Raw genomic sequence first — 15,863 nt, forward strand, 5'->3', positions numbered from 1 at the left:
CAGGTTAAAGATATAATAGATGGTTCAATCCAAAAATCTAAAACACAATCATGAGAACCTACAGCATGGGTTATCATTAAACCAAATGTAAAACATTTAAATGAATACACACCTAAAATGAAATGATATAATACATGACCATTTTCACATATTGTTTCATACTAACTGTTAAATATTACATGTAATTACTAAAACACCTAATTCAAGCCGTTGTGTGTGGGGCCCCCAAACACCCTGTTATTTCAGCAAGGCGACCAGACATGGCATCGACAAATCATATAAACCATTACTAAGGAACAAACTCAAGGACATCCCTTACCAAAATTGTGTAAGCTGTCTATACCACATTCTTACAAACTCTTCAAGAGCTGATTTGTTGCATTTTGTATACTTTTATCATCAACACGATTCAATATGTTTTTCAGTTTTCATATTTGTTATTTAATTTCATCCTTTTTTTCCAATTATCAGCAGAATCTACAGCCTAGCATACCTAGGCCAGGATCTGCGAAACCAGTGGTTGATAGTGTGAGTATTTATCTAAAATCAAACCTAAAAGCGGCCCATGAAGATGCGGGGTAGAATAGGTCTTCAGCAACCCATGCTTGCCGTAAAAGGTGACTATGCTTGTCGTAGGAGGCAACTAACGGGATCGGATTGTCAGGTTTGCTGACTTGGTTGATGCATGTCATAGATCCCAACTGCGTGGAACGATGCTCATGTTGTCAATCACTGGATTATCTGGCCCAGACTCGATTACTTACAGACAGCTGTCATATAGCTCAAATATTGCTGAGTGCAGCATGAAACAACAAACAAACAAACAAATCAATAAAAGCACTATCCACACAGATATTGTGGCTGATGTCCTCTTACTAAACTCAGAGGGCTTGATTCAACCTCTAAATCGTCGACACATGGAGAACAGTTCGAGAATATGCTTCCCAAACCAGTCACACTAAATATTGGACCAGAATTGTGGTCTTTACTTGTAGGAAGCTGCATGCAAAATTTCAGTTCCCATGGAGCAGTTCTTAAACTAGGTCATTGACTTGTTGGAGCTGTATGTAAAGTGCAAGTTAGGCTTGACATCAATCATGATGGCACCTTGATCAGAAAGGAAAGTTTTAAGTGGCTTCATAAACTTTTTGTTGACCCCTGAGCACATACTTGGAGCAAGAGTTAAAAGGGTTAATCTGGTATCCACATGACCAGAGAATCTTGAAAGTTGAGGAATGTATGTATCTCTGTTCATCCCACTGCAGCACTTGAGTGAGGGATTGGGGAGTGTTTGTTTGTTTGTTTGATTGACTGTTGTTTAACCCTGCACTCAGCATTATTCCTGCAATATGACGGAGGTCTGTAAATAATCAAGTCTGGACCAGACAGTCTAGTGATTGACATCATGAGCATCAATCTACACGACTGGGATATGATGACATGCATCAACCAAGTCAGCGAACCTGACCACCAGTTCCTGTAGGTCGCCTCTTACGACAAGCATAGTCACCTTTTGCGGCAAGCATGGGTGGATGAAGACCTATTCTACCCCGTATCTTCACGGGGAAGTGGGGGAGATGGTGTGAGTGAGAAAGTGAGCAAGTGAGTCTGATTTTACATAACTTTCACCAAAATTCTAGAAATGTCTCAGTGGGGTACACCAGGAATGGGATTCACACATTGCAGCCATGGAAGGAATTAAACCAGAGGCTTCAGCATGATAAATGGACAATTAACCACAAGGTTACCATGTAGTGCCTCATTATCATTGCCACTGAACCAAATGAAACAGGTACTTGACATGTGGATCAACCTTTCTGCAAACACATTTCATAGAAGTTAATAATATTCTAAAATTTCATCACTATTTTGTAACATGGCAATTTAGAATAGCATTTAAATTATGTCATACCAACTTAAGATGTCAGTAAAATGAGGAAGTATAAAATATGTCAGTGTATAAATGTTTACCACTTTATTTAAACCCATGAGTACAGGCAATGGGCTGACAGAGTGAGTGAGTGAGTGAGTGAGTGAGTGAGTGAGTGAGTGAGTGAGTGAGTGAGTGAATGGGTGGGTTGGTGGGAGGGTGGGTGGGTGGGTGGGTGAGTGATTGAGTGAGTGAGTGGGGTTTAACGCCGCTTTTAACAGTATTCCAGTTATATCACGGCGTGTCAGCTTCATGTGGGAGGAAATCCAGAAGTGATGCAGGTCTTAGACGTTTATCACTTCGGTGAAACCCACGAGCACAGGTATGGTGCTGACGAACCTAGAAACAAAATCGGGGCGAACTGGGATTTGAACCCACAATCATAGGTTTCAGGCGTGCCCAAGGGACGCAACTCTGCACGGCGAATCAGGCTGTCCGTGCCCCCCTGACAGACATAGAACCAATAGTCAGGGCAAATCTGGAAATCAAACCCATGATCAGCAGATCCTGTCTCCTATAGGATAGACAACTCACTTCAGCACCTTAGACCACTGGGTCACCATAACAAACAGGGATCCATCCAGTAGTTCTCAGGTCAAAAATCAGCCTCTGATCTTCAAAAATTCCCAAATGTGGAATAAAAGAATTCCAAACTCAGGTAATCATAATTGCAACCATTGGAACTAAATTTTAATTTTCATAAATGTGACCTGTATACCAATGATAACAGGACAAAGAGAAAATTGGGGTAATGCTTATTCTTGCAATGAATGCAACATGAAGACAGGTCTTTGAAAGGCATTTAGAAGTGATATTCACATGAGGAAGAGATTATATGGATGTCAACTTCTTTATAATGAGGAACACAACATTTCAGAGTATATACTTACTCCTTCATCAGGTGAATGATGATTTTGTTGTCCTTACATGTACATATATATATATGCTCTCTGCCTCATGGCATTCATTCACCTGATGAATGAGTAAGCATATTCTCTGAAATGTTGTGTTCCTCATAATAAAGAAGTTGACATCTATATATTCTCTTCCCTAACATGAAGACACATTTGAAGTTAATGAATTAAGGACTTTAAAAGATTCTAAATTTTTTAATTAAATCTGTCTCTTTCCAAATTTGCCTGGCATAGGCAGTAAGTTAAAAATCCTAGATAAATCTCTGAGTCACCTCTAGAATACTGAAAAAAACATAATCAAGGCAAAGAAACCATACCTTTGTGCTCTGACAAAATGCCACTGGCCGTCGTAAAGTCTTGAATCATTATATCCAATAACTGCTTCTCCACTTCCCAGGTTATAGCGTAACTGGAGTCCGCCATCAACAAAACCTAGAGCCACGAAGTCACTGGACGACTCCATTGCATCTTGTCCACTCCAGAACAGCAAACCATTTTTACCCTTTGGTAAAATATGCATCTGAAGATCTATTTTGTTACCCGTTACCCTGAAACCAAAATAGCAGAGGAATTTTACATATGTTGAGGCTATGACTTGCTGTCCAGTTAAATTTATATTCCTAACATTTGTTACATCTGACCACTTTCAAAATGCCAGTGTGTTCATACAAAAAAACAATATGAAAAAGGGTCATTGTGCCCTCCTTATGAATACTTTTATGAGCTCAGATGTTTATGCACAGAATAAGACTTGAATCATACTGATTCTATTGTGATATACATTAGGGCTGGAACGGTAACTTGGGTACTCGGGTCGGGTGGTTCCTGAGTAGAACCTGGGTACCCACAGGACTACCCGGGCCTCTGGTTAGTCACATGATACATTGTTTAATGACAAAAACTCACTATAGCTCAGTGGTTACACTACATGTTGCTAATGTTTGTATTTCTTTCTGACGATGCACATATTCCTTTTGACTTTTATATGTTTGAGTAAAGATAAAGCTTCAGTGAACTTCAGTGTACACATGATCTGAACATTTGATGCATGTATCTTAAAGGTTTTGGCCAAGGCTGCGGTAAAACAATTCCCAATCAGTAAATATTATCTCATCCCAGCCCTAATAAACACTGACTAACTTTGAAAACATTTATTCAATTTTTGTAATATTTGGCAAAACAGCCAAAAATAAACTGGATATTTGGCATGAGATGGTCAAACGAAACAATGTCGTCGTTCATGTTCGAATCTCATTCAATTTGTTTGAAGATGGACTTGAGAACAAAACACGTCATGTCATTTTGAGTTAAAGTTGATTATTTGTTTTCACTGTGTCAGAATACATGTGGCAGAACAAAGTGAACTAATACAGCCTACAAACAAATAAATGCTTCTTGTTCCTTTACAACGACATTTTCATTCACATTTTTATGCATTATTCTTCAAAAGGACATCTTACCTTTTCAATATTCTTTTGTCCGTAAACATAAGGAAACTAGTTCCAATAAACATCGGTTTTTCTGGCAGTTTTTCCATTTCTGAAATAGATCAAAATAAAACACTCACAAGGTATCCAGACTTGGTGTAGGGGAGATAACTCCTTCATAGTGCCTTTCAGAAACATGCCAACACTCAAAAGACTACACCACAATGATTGATTTACACTTTTGTCTGAATCACACAAGCTCAGCCAGGTGATATGATACCCTGCCAAAAAATCTAACTCCGAAAACTTTGCAGGGAAAACAAGATGGCATTGGCCAAATATACAAATCGGCTTTTTTACTCCCCTCCGATGCTATTAACTCATCATGACTCTAACATGAACCCTTCCTTTATTACTGTGAATAGTTTATGCCAGGCCATAAGGAAAGAATGTTATATTATCTCCACCTGTGCAGTTGGTAGAACCTGACAACAAAGCCTTTCCTATCTAGCCTAGAGTTTTCTTATGGAGAAATTTCCTAATGATAACTGAGAAGAGAAATACACAGTCAGTGTTTGGCCCTGTACTGCTTGAGGGTGGTGGGGTAGCCTCGTAGTTAAATCGGGGCGGTTTCAATAAGCGGTACTCTTGTAAGTAGCAGTAGGGGTGGTCGGGTAGCCTAATGGTTAAAGCGTTCGCTCGTCACGCCGAAGACCCAGGTTCGATTCCCGACATGGGCACAATGTGTGAAGCTCATTTCTGGTGTCCCCCGCCGTGATATTGCTGGAATATTGCTAAAAGCGGCGTAAAACCATACATACTCACTCACTCACTCGTAGTTAAATCGTTCGCTCATCAAGCCGAAGACCCGTGTTCAATTCGACACATGGGTACAATGTGTGAAGCCCATTTCAGGTGTCCTCTGACGTGATATTGCTGGAATGTTGCTAAAATCGGCAAAAACCCAACTCACTCACTGTAGTGCATGACACATGTAAGCATTACTCACTATCTTCACAGTTGGTGTTGGCGTATCCCAGAGGGCAGTAGCAGGTGTAGACGTCCCGCTTGGGCCGACACTCCCCGCCGTTCATGCAGGGCTCGCCGGCACAAGGGTGGCTGCAGGGCTCGATGTTGATGCCGTCCACCATCTCCTTCATCAGGCGCACAGGCCTCTTGTTGATCACAACCTGAAAACAACAGGTCAGGTGCAATGGGGTTTAACTTCGAGTTCAAGACTATTGCTATCATATATAGCATGTGTGCATGCGTATCAGAACAACAAAATAATAGTAAATTTTGAATATATAATAATTCAATTTGGACATAAACTGGGTTGGCGGATCCATGTTTCAACAAATGGTAATATATTGCCTAAACCTGAAAGACACAAGTTGCTACAGCGTCTAGAAGAGTACCATTGTGGGCATGTGTTTCATGACGCGCCACGATGACACCTACCGTACATCATGTGTCAAGGTCATTACTCCGCTTACTACAGCAGTGTGTGTGTATGCGTCTGTCTGCTTGTACTAGTCCGGACTAATGCAGATTTTATAGTGCTAGCCCACTTAGGTACCATGCCGCAGTTTAACATGAATATCCCACTCAGGCACAGTATACTGACTCCGAGCCAACCAGTCCTTGTTTCAGCCCCTCAAACCCCGACAATTCCGCTCTCCGGCCCGAAGCTCTACCACTCGACCACAGAGGCTGTCCCACTTACAACACCAGACCAATTAGTGACTGAACATGCCTGTTCTATTTCAACTCAACTGCAGTTCATTTGAGACGTTTCATTATGGAATATATGGTGTACCAAACTTAATCTGACTCTTACATGTATTTGCAGAGTACTTAACAAAAGTGAATGTACATGTTATGGATCTCATGGCTATTGTCATTACACTTATGCTGCAATGTGAGACTGTATTGCTGTATTGTTAAACAGTAAATGCAACTGTGTAATATCATTATAGGTGTATGTAAGTATAGTATCGGTACTCCACTTTTGATAGACATAATCAGATATGTCATTCTATCAAAACACACACTTGACATATTACAAGAAAAAGTTTTTGTCCTGGAAAGATTAAACGTGGAGTAGCATATTTCCTGCATACCCAGATCTATTCAGAGTACAGAAATTATAAAAAAATGCTCAAAACTTTGTTTATACTGAAATATGTATCGGTATTGCTTAAAGCTGAATATGACATTTACAAGACATCGATTTGAATTGTGTCCCCCCAAAATTGAATGGATTTTCATGGAAACCTAAATGAGTTATCTCCCTTACTCCACTAGCTCTTCCCACCTCCACAGGCAAAATCTAACTTAACATTGTAAAAGGCGATCAAGTTAGAGTATTGATATGTTGTGAACAAAAACCTCTGACTAACAATGCCAAACAGAGTGTACTGTGAAAATAAAACACAAGGTGAGTGAGTGATTACAGCATTATTACAGCATTGTTCCAGCCATACTATGTCTGGAGAGACCAACATGGTGCCATTGTGTTCATGTAGAACAGAAATATAGATCCAGGCCCCGTTCCACAAAGCGATCATCACACTAAGACCATACTTTAATACAGATTGACGATAGTCATAGCACTAAGATCGCCTTGTGGAACAGGGCCCTGGGCCTATTGCTATGACTACTCATGTGGCACTAAAAGAAATCAGGGCCCTCTTCCACAAAGCGATCGTAGCACTAAGACGATCTTAACACCCTTACTTTAACACAGAATAATGATAGTAATAGCGCTATGATCGCATTGTTGAAAGGGGCCCTGGACCTATCGCTATGACTACTCATGTGGCACTCAAAAAAAGATCAGGGCCCTCTTCCACAAAGTGATCGTAGCACTAAGATGATCGTAACACCCATACTTAAACACACATCAATGATAGTCCAAGTGCCAAGATTGCTTTTTGGATTTTGGTCCTGCGTCAAAAATATGTTTCATTTTAAAATATTTCCCTCACAGTTATAAACAAGCCCTGAGAATCACAGCTCGCTCGGCCTCACCTTCTGTATACAGCCCACAAAAGAGTTGGTCATGTTGTGATACTTGGACACCTCATCGTAGTTGCGATGTCCACCAATGAACAGCCCCTCCAGTAGTGTGAGCTGCGTGTACGCCCCCTCTGCCTCCCCCTCGCTGCGGGGCTGGTCGTCCACCTCCAAGATGCCCTGCAGACCGGTCCGAGATGCTCGCGCCACGTGCCAGTGGTCCAGGGACACGGGTAAAAGACTCCTACAAAGGAGGGTGGTTAAAGAGAATTGAAATACAAGCTGCATCCACATCAAACGCTTACTTTGGGTACTTACAGTGATGATACTTGCTGATGTTAGCCAGGCACATTTATGTCATTGTCATTCTTGATGCACAAAGGAAATAGTGACTGAGTAACATGTACAGTCAACAGCCATCATCTCACAACAGTCTGCACAAATTTTGGGGTAAGCCAATATTTAAGCTTTGAGAAACTGAAATCACATTTATTTCTGCATATATCCACTAACTCTGAGTAATATAGACCCATAAAAATAAAAGATCCCTGTTCAATTTCCAATTTGTCACACTTTTGGAAAGGGTTATTGATATTCAAATCATACTCTAAATAAGAAATACTTAAAATAAGAGATTCTCAAAATAGTTTATAATTCAAAACGCAAGTTCAACTGCTCTCTTCCTTTAAGAATCCTTCAGTACAATAGTACAGTACATAAAACAAAACTTGGAAATTGGAAACATTTTCAAATCCAATCATTTATCAGGCTCACGATGCAAGTTCAATTTCACTCCAGAGCAAAAGTAATTAAAATTATTTAGTGACATTATCCACAAACATGAATATATTTTCACATTCTTCTGACCTTATGACAGCAGGACCAGTCCCCAGATCAAAGCTAAACTCGATGATTCCATCCCTGAGAGCAAGGGAAATGAAATCTCCCTTCCTGTCCTTGGTGTAGCCATTGTAGAGGATGGAGCCGTCTGGCATCATTGGCTTGAAGACCACCTCGATCTCGGTGTAGGACAACACCCGGCGGTTCAGCCCCTCGTACTCCAGGTAGGAGTGGCCACTGAACCGGGGAATATGGACATCGTGTCCTACAAGAGAACAAACATTCCAGCAGAGATTCTCGATGATACACATCAAGTGACAACTACTTATGGATAGCTAACAGTGAAGAGGACTTCACTTGGAAATCTTTAGATTTGATAGTGTGATTGCAGCCAAAATACAGGAATTATGGCACTGATGTAATAGAGGTTTTGTATTCACAAGAATTACTGAGTTTTAAATTCTGTATATTTTTGTTGCAGAAAGGAATGATTGTGATTCCAACATACAAAGCCTAGCTGCTATAAAAGGCTTCTGAACATTATTAATATTTATAAGGAACCTTCAGAATCACCATCAGATGTCTGCATCAGATAAGGCTGCCAGACAGATACATATGACTATGTTAGTGTCAGTCTATTGTTACATAAACCAAGACACTTTACTTTCTTCAGAGTCATTAAATATGATACAAAATCATTGGAAGCTCTTCCAAGAATGTCCAAGTACCTTCAGTGAAAAGCTGAAGTTTCTGATGTTTGTCCAAATACTAAACCGCTACATGACTTACTTTTCTCACAGAAGTCTCCAGCTGAACCGAGAGGACACAGACAGACGTGGCTGTCAGCGGAGCGAGGACTGCAGGAGCCGCCATTCTGACACACGATGTTGTCACAGATTCCCTCGCTACACTCACCTGGAAACAAAGGCAGCAGCATCACTGCAGATTCTAACAAGTAAACATTTACCTTCCATTTAAAAAATATAACATTGTTAATACCAGTATTTTAGAGCTTGATCCCATTTCACAAAACCAGCACCATTTGTTTCGCGAGATGTTCAAGTGGTGGACAAGAGGGTGACAATGGTTGTTGGCTCAGCAAGCTAGAAATTGCTGTTAGATTCCCCACAAAGCGATAATATGTCACGTCCAGTATTCGCGTCCCCTGTTATATAATCCTATGTTTGTTCGTTTATGTGTAGTCTCATGCCTCATTCAGCAATATTCCAGCAATATGATGGTGGTCTGTAAACAATCAAGTATGGACTAGAAAAAACAGTGATTGATATCATGAGCATTGATCTACTCAATCGAGATATGATGACAGGAAATCAACCAAGTCACCAAGTCTGACCACCCAATCCATTTAGTAGCCCCTTACAACCAACATAGGTTGCTGAGGACCTATTTTTTTACTCGAAATCCCGCACAGAGCATTTAAGTTTAAGTACAATGACAAAAGATGCACAATTGCCCAAAAGTTACCTCAACAAAGATGACTGGCCAGTACTTACAATACAATTCTGCATTTAAAGACAACAACTGCAGCAGATATCCATATCACTGCATGGCACTACAGCTGTTGGCATTGCATTATGATGCTCTTGAAGAAAGCAATTATATTTCCAGACAACTACTCACCAACATTGAGCCCGAACTGGGCGTCACCAATGATCTCCCCCTTCCTCATGTCGTACTTGTAGCCATTGATGCTAAGCTCCTGTACACAGCCGACATACTGCTTGGCCGTGCCGATGCGGTTGGTGATGGAGGACATGTTGGCGTAGCCGCCCAGGTACAGGTGGAGACGCAGGGTTATACGGGTGAACGCACCCTGAAGCATTGAAAATACATGATGCTTAAAATGTAACAAGATTTGGGTAAAAACAAATTTGATTAATCCACATGGTGACATTGCTGTGATCGGCCTCTTTCTTGTAAATGTAAGTTTGGGCAAAAAAAGAAATGACGAATATTCTTTTGTGTCCCTCAGAAGTAAAAGTTACAACATTGAACTGCGTTATATTTATATCCTGGTGTTTGGGGACAGTGTAATGTGTCACACACTATAGATGACAAACACTGTGATGAAGAAATCCATGTAAGTAGTCCTGACAAGTTAGGTGTGTATGCACGTGTGAGTGTGTGTGTGTGGCTACTTGTACTAGTCCTGACAGATGTCGATTTATAGTGCTAGACCACTGAGAAACCATGCCACAGTTTAACATGGACACCCCACTCAGACACAGTAAACTGGTTCTGAGCCGACCAGTCCTTGTTTTAGCCCCTTAATGCTGAGATCCAGGCATGGTAACAACGAGTACCATCTTTGAACGTCTTTTGGTTTGACATGGCCGGGGATGGAACCCTGGACTTTCCGCCCTCTGGGGGCATGCTCTACCACTGGACCACAGAGGCGGTCAGTCCTGACAAGCCAAGGTTTATAATCATGTTATATCATGACAGCTGTAGCGCTAAGATCGCTTTATGGAACAGGGTCCTAGCCATGAAAATATAATTCACAAGATTCCCAAGAGTCCCAAGGATCATATTTGGAAAAATCTCTGATTTAGCTAAGGGATGCAACTCTGCACACCGATCTGCAGTACCTTGTACAACTGGACCACCTGGTCCTCTATATTTAGAAAGACAGAACAAACAGAACAAGGGCAAAAGTGAGCATGGATCACTAATACACCCGACCCACCTAGTGTGTCAGTAGTTTCAAATAAAATAATGGATATAGGGTTAGGGTTTGAAAAATTCATAAAAAAATGGAAAATTAATAACTGCACCCCTCCATATGACACAGATCATTTGTACTAAGTTTGAGATGAATCCAGTGAATAGTTTTAGAGAAATCGCGCGGACAAAGTTTTCGGACTGAAGGACGGAACCTTGGTGTAACTATATACTCCTGACTTAAAAGGTCAGGGTATAACAAGTATCAGCCAAAGGGCCCACCTGTGCTGTGCCCTCCACAATGTCCCCCTCATTAAGCTGCAGGCCAGCTCCATTCTCCTCCCTCTGGACCGTCACCTGGTTCCATTTGCCCAGAGTTACCTCCCCTAGACTGCGCAGAACACCGATTCCTGTGCCACAGTCAAATCTGAAACAAAGAAGGAATAGTTAAGGATGGTGTCATTACCACAAATTAAACAACATGTTTCTCATTTGCAAAATACAGTACTATTGTTAAGCTCTATGCTGCATTTTAGCAGGATAATAGATCTTCACCATGTGCGATCCTGTAGAGGAAATAGAACCCAGGGAGAAGTAGACGTATATATTAACCACTGGCCTACTATACAATCCTATCAGACAAGAAATACTTTACAATTGCTCAGTGAAGACTTTGGAAAAAGATTCCATTTCGAACATTCCAAATGTTTAAATATTTGATGTAAATAGACCTGTACCTCAGACCAGACTATTATTGTCCTATGTTTTATGGCTGAGGTCACCCTAACATTAGCAATGGCAAACAGCAAACCCCAACTTGTTAATAGTCTGGATGTACCCTGTCTGTTCGTGTCATCCATAATGTGTTTTTAGAAATAAATTAACCTTAAAGAAAATAGACATTTCTAAAATCAGATCAAATCTTAGTCCTTAATTTTGAATTTCCAACCCACACTAATTCCTAACCATTATTTTTGGTTCCTTTGTAATAATTACATGTATGTTACATGTATGAGTGAGTGAGTGAGTGAGTGAGTGAGTGAGTGAGTGAGTGAGTGAGTGGTTTTACGCCGCTTTTAGCAATATTACAGCAATATACCAGCAAATCACGGTGGGGGACACCAGAAATGGGCTTCACACATTGTACCCATGTCGGGAATCGGACCCTAACCCGACCTTCGGCGTGACGAGCCAACACTTTAACCGCTAGGCTACCCAACCACCCCCATGTATGTTTGAAAACCCCTTAAGGAAGAGACCTCTGTGCCTCTGTGGTCTTGTGGATGAAACGTTTGCCCATGGGAGGTTGGTGGTTCGATTTCCGGGCATGTAAAACCAAACGACTTCATTTAAAGGTGGCAGTTGTTTTTACACTGCCTGGCGACCGACATTGAAAGGATAAAACAACGACTAGACGGTTCAGAGACAGGACACTGTGTTCGATCAGGGAATCCACGCACACACAAACACATAAACTTGAATGTGATGTAAAACCCAATTTACATCATCTCACCTCATCGTCACAAAAAATATATTTGATTACAATATAATCATTAATGAAGCACGAATTGTATCATTAAAAACTTCAAATGGATAGCCACCAGCAAGAAATATATTCACGTATTCAAGGACATGTATTCAGATTTATTTCCTGCTTCCTTGACACTGATAACTTCCACAATAACAACACTATTAAACTTCTCCCTGTTTATTGTTCAGCTCTCCTGTTTCTCACTCCCGAGGGCGTCCATAATGGTCCATTAAAAACACATGTATGTAAATTCTAACTGTAATTATTCCACTGCCAAAATTTATTTCCATATAAACTATATCCCCACAGCACTCAATCCAAGATAAATATTTTATTGCCAAAGGACTGAGTTTAGGCAGAACTATGCATCAAAGTAAGGACGAACAACCAGCGTATCATGGAACAAAATGCAGTACTCAGCAATATTCCAGCGATATGACCATGGCAACCAGCATGCCACAGTACAGAGGGCAGCACTCAGCAATATTCCAGCTATATGACGGTGGTGTGTAAATAATCAAGTTTGGACCAGAAAATCCAGTGACTGTTTCTGTGTCTGTTGTTCAATGCCACACTCAGCAATATCCTAGCTATATGACGGGGGTTTGTAAAAAATCGAGTCTAGACCAGACAATCCAGTAATGGATATCATGAGCATCGATCTACGCAATTGGGATACGATGACATGCATCAACCAAGACCTTCTGATCCCGTTAGTCGCCTCTTACAACAAGCATAGTCCCTTTTTACGGCAAGCATGGGTTGCTGAAGACCTTTTCTACCCCGGATCTTAACAGGTCAAACCAGTGATTGATACAATGAGCATCGACCAGGGTCAGGGTAAGATGACAATGTTTGTATATATTTCGGTTTCTCTCTTTCTCCTTTTCTTCCACCCCCTCTCTTTTCAAGCCCATTACCCCTCAGCTACATGGGCTTGTAAGAGCATATTACAAAATCATGGCTGTTCTATATGTATTTAAAAAATATTTAAGAAAAAGATGACACAAATCAACTAATTCACCAAGTCTGACCGTCTCACAAGTTACCTCTTACAACAAACATAGTTAGCTGGGGACCAGTTTTACCCCATGGGGAAACAGTGTCATCACTGGATACACATCTGGTGAGTGAGTGAGTGAGTGAGTGAGTGAGTGAGTGAGTGAGTGAGTGAGTGTGAGTGAGTGAGTGAGTGAGTGAGTGAGTGAGTGAGTGGGGTTTAACGCTGCTTTTAACAGTATTACAATGATATTGCGGCGTGTCAGTTTAATGTGGGAGGAAAGCCCGAAGTGATGCAGGTCTCAGATGTTACCACTTTGGTGAAACCCACGGGCACGGGTATGGTGCTGACAAACCTAGGAACTTAATCGGGGCGAACTGTGATTCGAACCCACAATCATAGGTTTTAGGCGTGCACAAGGGATGCAACTCTGCACAGCCATTTGCAGGGCCTTAGACGACTGGGCCACCTGTGCCCCCGATACATATCTAGGTACAGGGGACCTTTTGCATTGATGCATCCTGAGTTGAATCTTGATTTCAAAGTACGCTAATAAATCTACTCTTGACAATATTAACCATGGTCGAGCCATGCCCTGATGAAACGTCACACAAAAGACGCAAATCTATTCCTGAAAGATAGAGAGGAATAAAGAAACAATGGACTGCCCTACTTTCAAAATCAAAATCTTACGCACATGATTCTTATCAACACAATTTTAAGCATATCCTAATCCCTTCTTGAAATTACCCGTCAGTCAAATTACCCAAAGCAAACTCAAGTCAATTTGAGTTATTTTCGGTACAAATCATTAATTTGCTTCAATCAAGCCAATAAACAAGTTAAGGTTCAAAGTCGAGATTGCCAAACTGGCTTCCCCAGATTCTCCAATCAGTGCTGAATGCTCCCCGTTCTGCTTAATTGAAACCAGTGACATAGAAAAAGATTAGTTTGACACGCCTAAATTGGATTCAATAAAATGTGGTACAAAAAATTTAACAGAAGCGGAAGAGCCCATGTAAATGGCTACCAGATTTAATAAATCAAATTGTTTAAAACGCACCCTATGGAATTAAAAGAAATAGTGGAGGCCCATCGGAATAAATTCCTTCGACATTGAAATCAATCTTGGTAATGGCAATTACAGCTGTACAATAAATACTTGTAAACCAAGATTAAGGACTTTCCAACAGCTGACAAGTGTTTCAGATAAAAAACTGGAATGTCCCACTAAATTCAAGATCAAACAAGCAAGGGAGAAACATGTGTCTGAGTCAAGTTCCACTCATGTTCTATGTTGTGTGAGCATCAGGGGAGATCAGGGATCCAAGGAGACAATAGAGGCTTCATTTGATCTTTCTGTCTTGTTTTTTTTTGTTTATTGTATATATCTTCTCTGTCTGTTGTTTAACGTCGCACTCATCAATATTCTTGCTATAAGACGACAGTGTCTGTAAATAATCAAGTCTGGACCAGACAATCCAGTCATTGACATTATGATAATCGATCTTGCACTTGGGATACAATGACATGCATCAACCAAGTCAACAAGCCTGACCACCCAATCCTGTTAGTTGCCTCTTACGACAAGCAAAGACACCTTTTACGTCAAGCATGGGTTGCTGAAGACCTACTCTATCCCGGTCCTTTAACCAATTTTAAGCATGTACTGTGGAACAACTCCACACTTACTGCTCATTCTCAGAGGGACTCCAGGGCAGAGTAGGCCATCAGCATCCTTATCACTGCAGTGAGTGAGTTGGGTTTAACGCTGCTTTAATAGTTTTCTGGTTATATCACGACATGTCAGCTTGTTACAGGAGAAAGACCGAAGTGATGCAGGTCTTAGACGTTTACCACTTTGGAGAAACCCATGAGCACAGGTATGGTGCTGACAAACCTAGAAACATAATCGGGGTGAAACGGGTTAGGAACCCACAAACCATAGGTTACTGGCGTGCCAAAGGGACGTTACCCTACACTTTGTCACCTGTGCCCTTATTGTCACAAGATCCCACAAAAGTGAGGATGAGCTTGTTACAATTTGTGACCTTGATGTTTGTATCATCCTACGGTGATGGAACGGATAGCTGTTCATGTTTTTAACCATGGGTTGGCCTACTGCAAACCTCTATCAGTGGGTAGGATTCTATGTCTCTTATAGTCACGCCATATATCATGGTCATGGGGTAACAAGGATATTGCTTGCTGTTGCCTTCATTCAAACACTGTTTACACATTTAATGGCATGGCAATTAGAATGGATCTTGTGTGGACATGTAGTTCTATTTATCAAACATTAAGTTCAAGAAAACAATTCTGGTCACCAAATCAACGTTTTCATGTGCAATCCAAAAGTTTAGATCACCTCTGTAAGTTGAAAACACAACCTCAAATGGGAACATATATTTATGCAACTTTGTGTTCTTAACAAATTAGTGCGATTCCTTTCCCCCTAAAAACTTTCCTTATCAATTTGCAACATAAATCTGTGTCACTTTTTGTTCGTTACACGTTATGG

At 40.9% G+C, this 15,863-nt stretch overlaps 1 protein-coding gene across 1 annotated transcript in view; it reads right to left on the reverse strand.

Moving 5' to 3' along the window:
* Nucleotides 1-15,863, reverse strand: part of LOC139480584 (pikachurin-like) — a 150,042-nt gene that overhangs the window by 18,896 nt on the left and 115,283 nt on the right. Inside the window, exons 5-12 of the mRNA XM_071263726.1 lie at nucleotides 11,094-11,238; nucleotides 9,771-9,963; nucleotides 8,919-9,044; nucleotides 8,157-8,394; nucleotides 7,305-7,533; nucleotides 5,281-5,461; nucleotides 4,305-4,383; nucleotides 3,162-3,392 (exon numbers count right to left, since the gene is read on the reverse strand). Coding sequence (XP_071119827.1) covers nucleotides 3,162-3,392; nucleotides 4,305-4,383; nucleotides 5,281-5,461; nucleotides 7,305-7,533; nucleotides 8,157-8,394; nucleotides 8,919-9,044; nucleotides 9,771-9,963; nucleotides 11,094-11,238 — 1,422 coding nt within the window. The remainder of the gene's footprint in view (nucleotides 1-3,161; nucleotides 3,393-4,304; nucleotides 4,384-5,280; nucleotides 5,462-7,304; nucleotides 7,534-8,156; nucleotides 8,395-8,918; nucleotides 9,045-9,770; nucleotides 9,964-11,093; nucleotides 11,239-15,863) is intronic.

The sequence above is a fragment of the Haliotis cracherodii genome, unplaced genomic scaffold, assembly GCF_022045235.1.
Source record: "Haliotis cracherodii isolate W230 unplaced genomic scaffold, xgHalCrac1.p SCAF_4, whole genome shotgun sequence".
NCBI classification, from domain to species: domain Eukaryota; kingdom Metazoa; phylum Mollusca; class Gastropoda; order Lepetellida; family Haliotidae; genus Haliotis; species Haliotis cracherodii.